The sequence below is a fragment of the Triplophysa dalaica genome, chromosome 20 (genome assembly GCF_015846415.1).
Source record: "Triplophysa dalaica isolate WHDGS20190420 chromosome 20, ASM1584641v1, whole genome shotgun sequence".
NCBI classification, from domain to species: domain Eukaryota; kingdom Metazoa; phylum Chordata; class Actinopteri; order Cypriniformes; family Nemacheilidae; genus Triplophysa; species Triplophysa dalaica.
Genome location: NC_079561.1, coordinates 16083642 through 16094372, shown reverse-complemented (window position 1 = coordinate 16094372; position 10731 = coordinate 16083642). Strand labels below are relative to the sequence as shown.

The window sequence follows — 10731 nt, the reverse complement described above, 5'->3', positions numbered from 1 at the left end:
TATCCAAATCATATATTTATTTATGTATATACTGATTTATAATATAATTAATTATTATTATAATTTTCTGTCAGTATTAAACCTCAACTTGTATGACGCCTCTCTTCGCAACAAAGTTTCTGATTGGCTAAGCGTCTGTCAATCAAGTTTGCGAGGCTTCTCATTGGTGCGCGGCGTTCACTGTACCCATGGCGTCATCCAGGAAGAGCCGTTCTCACTTCTACGAAGTTTCTCAGGTAGCTAAAGGAGTCGATAGTTAGAAGTACAAGTGGCCTTAAAATGTTGTAATGTCTAAACCACTGATATACATAAGGTACGTAAATTACTTGAAAGTATTTAGATATGTTACTCTTGACTGGGTATTTTTAGCCGTTTGGTAGATTTGACACCTCGTTTTGAGGAGGCCTGATACCAGCTAATAATATGTTAGCCAGCAAGATGATTAGCATTGATTGAAACCAAACTGCTACTTTTGACGTTTTAATAGACGGTAATTGCAGATAAAACGCGTATGTTGATTATATTATAGGTGATACATTTGTATATTTAGATGTTTTTTGTGTCAGCGTTTGAACTCTGTCTGGTACAGTATGCAAATGTTCTTTAATCTGTCTAACTGTTGTGTAACCTAGTAATGAGACGCTTCTTATGATCGGAAGCTAATGAGTGTAGAGTGAGAGTCCTGACCTTTTTTAATCTTTCGACCTGTCACTGGTTGTCAAAATAATTTCGAGAACTGGGGTACTCTAAAATAGTCGGCTTCATGAATGACAGGTGGCACCTAATAAGATACTATTTGTGGATACTTTATTAGGTGTGTCACTCAGAAAATAGCAAAACACCATTTCATTTTTTGGTTGCTGTCAGATGGGGTAATATTTTATTTCCAAACCTTTGGAGACTTTAAGTGCTAAACGTATTCCAATAGACATATGTGCATGAATTATTAAGGATAGTGAAGCATAATTGAATTTGCCTAAATATTCAATAAACAAATACATAAGGGACAGTGCTTGTTTAGACTTACGAAATCTGTTTCTGTGGGTGCAAATTTCATGTGGGCCTAGCCATATCTAATACTTGAATTAAATACAGTACTTGCACAGATGTGTGTTAATCGGAGTAGACTGCTACTAAATTGTCGCATTTTGCGAGACAGCGCGGCCGTTTTTTACCTGCCAATTTCGATTAAAAAAAAAATTAAGTTATATATCTCATGTGAAAAGACGATCAGATCGCGAGCCCACAAGTGCAACCTAGGCCTATGTGTGTGAAAAGGGAAGAGTCCGGAGCTGTCGTTGCGTCGGTCACAGCTCAGCTCAGCATTGACAAGTTTAAAGCCGTGAGCGCATTATTACTATTTGCTGTCACGGATTTTTTGAGACGGAGGTCAAACGATTTGATATGTGAGACATTTTAAACGAAACTAACCGCAGAGGAGTTCAGAATACCCCATTGATTACTTGAGGCAGCTCTTAATAATTTCCAATCCGTTCACAACAAGAATGAACGACAGGCGAATGCTCTTGTCAAGTTTATGTGAAGTTATCATTTTTCAAGTGGTGGAAAGATTACTGGAAATTTGTACTCGAGTACAAGTACTGTTATTGTACTCAATTACAAATACAATTACTGGTGTTTAAATGGTAGTTGAGTAAAAGTAAAAATCACTCTTCTCAAAAACTACTCCGAGAACTAGTTACTCGTTCCTTTTGAGGCGGTGTTATTTAATGAATTAAGAATATTTTTTAACAGTCATATCTGTAGAGGAGATGGCTGACACTCAACCTCATACCATCTAAAATGTATGTGACATTATTTCTTGGGTAGAACAATAAAGATTTTTACCTTGAGTTGTGGTCGATGGTTTTTCATGGTTCATGTTTTTAAAAGTTCAAAATACAGATAGAGGCAACAAAAATTTAATCCTTGCGGTTTCTTTCGTTGTATTAATGACGTCTTATTTAAGCGAATCGATCGAACTGTGCAAGAAACTGAACGTTGTTTACAACATTATAACCAGGGGCGATTCTAGGATTTTTTTTCAACTGGGGGGCACATGAGGGGCCACAATTAATATAGAGGGGCCATTCTTATGTTGTGTATTTATGTAGAACTGTAGATGTTCAGTAAGCTTTAAAATCAGCAATAAACAGTGATACCCTATTATCTTTTAATAGCAGTTATTCACTGCTCTAAATCAAAACAATAAAATACAATTTATATTAACTTTTCACTTTACAAAAGTGAAAGAAAAACTGTAATAAATAAAATAATCCAATGTATTAGTGTACAACTCACAAATAATAATAGAACAGCCTTATTTATATAAATGCATAATAAGCCCTCTATTAATCATTCATATAATAATTAAATACACAATTAATGTATTCATATAACTGTAATAAAAAAAAATTCCGACATCCTATTCAATTTGCATATCAGCAGTTGCAGTAAATTCGCCTCCATGAATAGACCAAATCTACTTATGTCGAGGAAGGCTAATTAGTCTTGAGCATATTGATTGTAAAATATCATATATCAATACTTTGTTAGATAGTTACTTTTTCAAAAAGGTAGCTTTAGTTTAACGTAAAATATGTGGATTATAGGAACAGTTTAGAATGGCTTAATTAATCCATTGTTATTTTTGTATTACTTATTTATTTAGCTATTTAATCATGCATTTTTATTTATTTATGATTTTTTTTTATTTGAGAATGTTTCTGGATGTCATCAAAGGACGTTTTGTCACTTCTGTGAAAACACAGTACACACTACACACCAAATTTGAGACTCATTTTATTCACTTTGCTTGACACACGATTCGCCAGATTGTGCCACACAGCAATATCTTATCAACACAATATTTTGTACAACAAGAAAAGTAAACATCAAGATATAGAAATTACATACAACTCTATTTTAGCCTCACAACTCTAAATACTGACCAAACAAATAAACACAAACAACAACAAAACCAGTGTCCTACAGACTAAATACAGTGGATGTAGTTCATTTTCTAATTATAATGTGGCTTATAATAGGTTAATGTATCTGGTTCATTTAAAAAAAGTACAAAAACGCTAAAACGGTTTAAAAACTCATCCATATTTAACGGAAAAAAATACTGAATATCTCCCTGCCTTTTCATCCTGTAACACTGCCTGAGATAACAGAGGTAAAAAGGAGGAAATTACTATTTGTTTAAATGCTATGGTTTTATTGGCGGATGACAAAAACTTTACCTTTTATCACAACCAGCCCAGCTGGAAAATTATAAAACTAAAAACATGTAAAATGTTTAAACCCCCAAAAATCAAGTCATTATCAAGTCATGCCTTTCGAGACTTTAGAATATTCGTTCTCAAGACTCGAAGTCAATGTCATGTAACTTAATTTTCTTTATTTAGAGTGTAGTCACGTAACTCAAGACCTCCACCTCTGAAAGTTAACGTAACGTTAGCTTTTAAAGTGTTAAGCGATAGCCTAGATAAACATCATACGATTTGTTTCGGCACCTCGCTTGCAATATCACTTGCTTATCGGCTGGGAAAAAAATCATAACGCAGGAAAACCCTGTTACATTCAGCCTCAGGAGCATAGTAACGTTAAATGTAATTTTTAGCATTATGTTGCTCTGCTCTAAGAGAATACATCGAGCCTGGTCTGTCCTAACACTGAAAGACGGTAACATTACCAAACTCTAGCACTGCAACAACTCGCTAATCGAAAAAAAAAGCTGTATAAAAAGATCAACTTACCGTGTGTTTTTTTTCCGTTGGAAAACAGTTTGCTATTCTTGGTCCTCGTTGAGAAGCATCGCGACGCGGAATCATAAATTATTCTACTACAAGCTGAAAGATTATGATTTGAATTTTTGAGTGACAGACAAGTCCCATGGCCCCTCCCCTGTCTACGCCACTGATTATAACTGGTAATGCACAGTTTGTGAAACTGCTTCGCCTGCGTTCCAATCGCATATGCTCCCTACTCACTTATAAGGGCAGCGCACTTGATGTAGAGACTTTAGATAGAGATGGACAATTTTATCTCATAGTATAGCCGTTTTGATGAAACTTGGCGAACGGAATGATACAGGAACTAAAGATTTCTCCATATCTCCGACGAGCCTTCGTATTCTGTCCCTTTGCCGCAATGACTTTGAAGTGCGCAAAACCGCAGTTTGATACGCGCCCTGCCTCCCGCACACACGTTCGTCCCCCTCTATGATTAAACTAAATTTGCGCCGGTTGCCTCGAAATCTGAGAGACGTAATTTTTCTGATAGGGATTTGAGTGGACGGGGTCACGTGAGGGGACTGATTATTCTCCTTATCCAATCACATGAAAATTAAACAAATAAAGTAGCTACAACAATGTGAGGAAAAATAGGGCAGTAAAAGTACCGATACAGCACTAAATATGTACTTAAGTAAAAGTACACTGTTTTTAAACTACTTAAAAAAGTAAAATTCCTAGAAAAACACTACTCAATTACAGTAATTTGAGTTTTTGTAATTCGTTACTTTCCATCACTGCATTTTTCCAGTGTGTTCTGAACATGATAAATAGTGTCCTTTATACACATTAAAATCATCATAAGAATGTGTTAAGACGAGCCCTTTCGTATTGCTTTAACACTATAAACAACAACAAAAAATTTGTATGGAAAAGTGTATGTTTTCAATCAAATGAATTCAGATTGCTAATGTGGTCTGGTTGATTCAGACTTTAAAATGATGAGCACAACCAAACCCCTATCGCCTATTTCTGCAAAAATGTAAACGCATTTAACTGTTCCACAGAATTTTGCAGATTTTTCCAAAATTTTAGCACAGAACTAACAAAAATGTCTATAGATTCCATTTCACCCTATTGTTGAACATTTATTATGTCATATCCCTCTGAAATGAAAATAAGACTGCACATTGTGATATCTTTGAGTCTATTCATAAGTAATGCATTTGTCAGTAATACAGCTATTTTGGGGGGAAAATTACATTAATTGCACTGCAGGCTGATTTAAGGTGTGCCCCTAAATTTTCTGCTTGCACTCCTAAAAATTTCAATCAGGGCTGCATAGCTCCTTTACAAAAAAAGTTAGTCTGGAGCCCTGCTTCATATTGAATATACAAGTTTCTCCTCTTCAGCCCTCAATCAGATATATTGCCTGGAGTCTCAGGTCCCCAGACCAAGGCCTTTAAACCTTACGGCATCTGTTTCCCACTCTGCAGCCCGGCAAGATGGATGATATCAATTTACACTACAGATTCCTGAACTGGCGACGCAGGATCAGAGAAATCAGGGAAGTTCGTGCTGTTCGTTATCAAGAGCGATACAAACGAATGCTGAAGAACGGAGACACGCTAAGGTGAGCTTGCCCCATGTGTAACCCATGTTCTGTTCTTTTTCCACTTTGTTTGAAAGTCAGCACCTGGAGTGGAATTCAACCGTTGACCCCTCTGGTCTGTATGGAAAATTTCCGCGCTGCTTTTCATTTTTACTTATTTATTTGTGTGTTTGGAATTGCACAACTGGTTACCCCCATCGGTATCACGTAGCTGGATTTGCAAGCGAAGAACATCATGGTTGCGTGTATTTTGAGCCATTAGTCGGTACTAAAAAACGCAATCAGCCTCGACTTGACCTCGCTGATTGAAACAATTATATTTGCACTCAAAGTCACTGGCTACTTATTTTAGATGAAAAGCAAACTTGAATCACTGGAAAAATAGACAGGCCTTGCACATGTGACGTCATTTGAATCTCTTTGGGTTTTTTCAATTTTAAGTTAAAAGGCATTTTTCAAACAGACCCAAAACTCATATTTTGACACTGGTCTGTTTTGGATGCAGTGTGAACAAGTACACACAACATATTCACTAAACATATACACATGTAAAATAAATTGAATATGTATTTGATTTGGATATCACCACATTCATCAGTAACTGTTCTTTATCATGAATAAAACAGAGACGAAAAGCAGGTTTCATTTGAACGGGAAATTACATTGAATTCTTAATGGGTCTTAAATAGCTTCTCAATCACTCTTGAATGCTTGAAAATATTAATTGTGTGGCTTTAATTAGGCTTTGAAAGAATCAATGTGAAAAATCAAGAAACGTGTCAAAACACAACCGAGCATGATTTCATCAGTTAGTCCATGCCTCACTGGACAATGTAATGATGTGCTTATAGCAACATTAATCTTTTTATTACTTCCCTGCTGTAGTTACCAAGGGAACTCTGATGAAGTTGGCTGCTACGTGGCTCCACGCCCCTTATCAAAAGGAAACTGTTACTTTGAGGTAAGCAGCACACCTATGTTGTGGGGTTGCTAATAACATTAGAATGTGATTCACTTCAACAAACTTTCTCTTGGCTTTTGTTAGTAAATGTAATAGCCCTATTCTTATTGCTTTTGGTAAGTGTGTGTGTTTGTTGATTTCCTTTATTTAAACCAAGACCATTTTGTAGATTTCTTATTTACCTTTTTCTCTTTCTGATTTTTTTTGATAATTTCTGCAGTTTAAAATAATGGCAGTGACATATTCAGTATTGTTTTTCTGTGATGTAAATTAGCGTGCAAAAGTGAAATCTTTTCAGTGACCCTGTGTTACCCATATCCTCAAAAACGTCGGACCCCTTCCGTTATAGGGATTGAGTCTTACAATTTTTGAAACTCTGCACCAGTCTCACAAGGCTCCTTTTTGTAATAGGCAGTATGGTCAGTAGTCATTTATTTTAGACTTTATTGTAGCATCTATTTTTGTTCACATGTTAAGAGATTGTGTGTGTTTATTTTAAGATATTTAGGACAACTGTTGCCTTTCTGTTGGATTGAAGCACATGCCGGCTGTAAGCTTTGTGCCCGTTGTGCCCTTTGTGTTGTTGAACACAGATATCACCTTTTGGAGACCGCTTCGCCTGCAACTTTGCCCTAAATTACCGTTTGAAAAAGCTTCCCAGGTGATTTAGTGCCGGAAAACTCACAGGGATTGGGTTGTAAATTAAGTTTGGGAGAGGGCAAGATTATTTAATTTATGGAGCACAGCAGAAACAGCTTGGATGTGTGTCTGAGCCTGGAGACAGCTCTGATGGCTTTCTGGTGCTGAAAGATTGAGCTGGTTTGATGAACTTCCTCTCTTGAGCATTGAAGCAGGAAAGTAACACCCCATAGATTACTGTATCCTGATGAGTCCTTCGTTCACCCCAGCTCTACAGAAAACCCCTTTTTCAAGCATTCAAGCCTTGTTTCTAAATTTAGAAACGTTCTGTACATTGTCATTTACTGTTTGGGTTCTGCCAATCTTCGAAGCAATAAAAAAGAAATTGCCAAATCCCTAGCAGAAATCTCTTTTTGACAATCATCCGTACTTTGTTAAGAAGGCTTTTTTCTCAAAGCAGATCTCTCAAACCAAACTGTATCGAAATCGTATTTACTGATAGCGTCACTCTGTGTGTCTGTGTGCTCCAAAAATATTTTCAGGAAGCGTGAATCAATGCAACATCTAGAGTGGTAACTTATGAGCAATCGATAAAGAACTCGCCCTTGCTTTACAGGCGATCACCTGATCATGACGCAGGAATCAAGAAAATCTTTCAGATTGCTAAAGTCTGGGAACTTTTCCCCTCTCTAGAAAGGCCATCTGCCTGACGGGATATGCGTCAGTGTGGTCTTCATGTTTCCTAATGCTTTCACAGGGGTTGGATTTCAGCGCTGCTGGGCTGGGCAGCCAATTCTCCATCACATTCAGTACTACGTTGTTGCGCCTTAGCTGTTTTCCTTGTTTCAACATTTGAACGCTGTGCATTGATTAACCCCTGCTCTGTTTTCTCAGGGTGCTTGAGTGTGCATGTGCACATCCATTTTGTCCTTAGTCAAGTGGAAATTTCTCTATTAGTGTAATTGATTATTTTTTCTGGATCACCAGAGTGGAATTTCATAGCCGCTGGGTTCATGGCAAAGTTCTTCGTTGAAGTTGTGGTTAAATAATTGAGTGCCCTGTACTTTGTAGTGTATTAAGTTATCAGAAGGAAACTTGTGGAATCAGCTGCAAGCGTTTGTATTTAGATGAAAATTTCAGGATTTACAGTTGCTTCCTAAAGCTTGGAAAGCAAATCCTCGAAAGAGGCAACAAGGAAGATGAGGAAACCTGGACTTGTTTAAACTAGAGGAGTCCTTTTCTAAGCTTGTAAGTGGTTTTGGCTGAGGGTGCAGAGTTAAGTTTAGTTTATGTGGCAAACACTGGATACATAGATCTTAACTTGCCCCCCTCCAAATTTTTGAGTAGAAAAACTGAATCACATAGAAGGATATAACACGAGTGTTGTGCACCCCCTTCAAAGATGAGACGTTTTTGTTATTGTGGCTTGCCATAACTTATTCACCTGAATGTTATTCTTAACTTGTATTACATTCTGTGGAACAAAGTCATTATGTACTAATCATTTTTGGCTTTGCCCGAGTTCTATTTAAATCTGAGGCCAAGTGGTTCTAAATTCACGTGGTTCTCGCATCTTGGTGTTGTCCTCAAATTCAATGCACCATATTTGATTTAAATGAAATTGGAGAACTTCAGATTTTAATACAATGCTATATTTGTTAGCTTTTATGTAAGAAAGAAGATTGTACAGTTTTGGAACGACATGAGGTTGAGTAAATAATCATTTTCATTTTGTGTGGGCTTTCCATATAAGGGCAGGAAAAACGTAAACGCTTGAAGCCCTAGTTGTTTCAGCCAGATTAAAGAATAAGATTGGCAGCCCTATTTTAATTTTATAGTTAAATGTTGAAGTTGACTAGCCTTGAGGAGCTCGCCGAGGAGAAGGTGTGGCCCTGCCGAAATTGTTCCGAGATGCTTTGCATACAAAGGCAGAAGAAAGTGGTAGCTTAAGACATTAAAATTCTTAATAGCAGGTTACCTGACATTTCCGTCCAGTGACTCAGTCAAGAGCTTCTTGTGAATTGTCAATTTCTGCACTGTCTGTTATTGACTTTGTTCTGCTAGTAGTGACACATGTTAACGTTGGCATTTTCTTAGAAGCCCCTAAAAGCCATCTATTACCCTTAAGTAATTCCAAAGCAAATTGTCAGTTTGTCACAAGCTTTGAAAAACAGAGGCTCTCAGCAGCGTTGCTTGTATACTGTTGTGTGTTTTTAATCTTTGATGTTCCTGTGGTTACAGTGGTATTTATGATACCTACAGGTAACCATTTTGGATACAGGAGTAAGGGGAACAATTGCTGTCGGTCTGGTTCCTCAGTTTTACAAACTTGACCATCAGCCTGGCTGGCTTCCACACTCAATTGCTTATCATGCTGATGATGGGAAGTAAGTTAGAGCCATTGTTCACTTTCAGCGTTGTACATTTAATATATTCTTGATTATATACATATTATCAACTTGTTTGGTTATCTAGTTAGAATTCTGTTTCAGCATCACTTCTTAATATTTAAAGTTAAATGATTGTCTCGTGTGTCCACAGGCTGTACAATGGCAATCCTGTCGGTCAGCAGTTTGGTCCTAAGTGTAACCGTGGCGACCGCATCGGTTGTGGTATCTATGCACAGACTTTTGATGCCGCCCTTGTCACTGTGTTTTTTACCAAGAATGGAAAGGAGGTGAGTTATGTTTTCAAACAGCATAAATGTCTACAGCTGTTTGTTTGTGTTCATTTCTGTATAGGGCGGCTAAATTAAATTACTTTTCAAAAATGTTACTTTGTTAATTCCCAGTGCTTTATTACTTAGACCTGTTATGAATGTACTTTTTTTGCTTTGCAAATTTGAAAAAGTTTAAACAGTGTTTAAGTTCACAAGACTGCTATGTAATAATAAAAAAGCAAAACATTTTTCATGCACTTAAAGTGACCACATGAGAGTTCATGTGAGAATCTATAGAAATGAAAAGGTTTTAAACACACAATAGTCTACTGGTGAATGGTGTATGTCTGGCTTTCCAGCTGGCCAGATAGTTTTGAGGTTTGGAATGATACAGACATAATTTCAAACAGAAGTTTTTATTCACCGATATGATGTGCTGTAAAGTCTTGGTTAACCGCATGGAATCTTGTAACAGAGCCCGTTTGTGTGTGTGTGCGCGCGTGTGTCAAAGGTGGGTTCAGTGGTGGTCCCCGTGGCTAGAGACGGCCTCTTTCCAGCTATTGGCATGCATTCTCTGGGTGAGGAGGTGCGGCTCGACCTGCAGGCAGAATGGGGTTCAGAGGAGGAAGACAGCATCATGATGGTGGACAGCCATGAAGATGAGTGGGCGCGCCTTTATGATGTCAAAGTCAGCGGCACGGTAAGTGAGCGTCAGCTCTTGAACAGCCGTTAGACCAAGCATGAGCAAATTAGATTTGCAATAACCATTGGGCCTTGACAATTTTTTAAGGGAGCTTGAATATCACTTAAAGAGATAAAACAAGCATTAAAATAAACCAAAACAACAAAAATCCAGATGTTTCATTATTTTTAAAAGGATTCTTTCTAGGTATGCCAAGCTTTAGAATATTTATTTGCCTTCAAATAAGGTTGTAGACAGTGGGAGAGGTTGTGTATTTTTGTGTTCTTTTGCTTTGGGGAGAAGGTAATTTTGTATCTTTTGTGCTTTGCACATGATCAGTTGTGTTCAAGTTGTGGTGGTAGGTTAGGAAGACTGTTCGACATGCAAACTTTGCCTGACTATTACAATGCCAGTGCACTGTGTTCACTGCTGTTAAAG

General features: G+C 37.3%; 1 protein-coding gene across 2 annotated transcripts in view; it reads left to right on the top strand.

Moving 5' to 3' along the window:
* The first annotated feature begins 191 nt into the window (after window positions 1–191).
* spryd3 (SPRY domain containing 3) overlaps window positions 192–10731 on the top strand; it is a 36973-nt gene continuing 26433 nt past the window's right edge. The window contains exons 1-6 of one of the 2 annotated variants that reach the window (XM_056733130.1): window positions 192–313; window positions 5237–5373; window positions 6238–6313; window positions 9215–9339; window positions 9494–9629; window positions 10123–10311. In XM_056733130.1, coding sequence (XP_056589108.1) covers window positions 5246–5373; window positions 6238–6313; window positions 9215–9339; window positions 9494–9629; window positions 10123–10311 — 654 coding nt within the window. In that variant the 5' untranslated portion in view covers window positions 192–313; window positions 5237–5245. Of the gene's footprint in view, window positions 314–5152; window positions 5374–6237; window positions 6314–9214; window positions 9340–9493; window positions 9630–10122; window positions 10312–10731 lie in introns of both variants that reach the window. The other variant, XM_056733129.1, reaches the window with a different exon arrangement.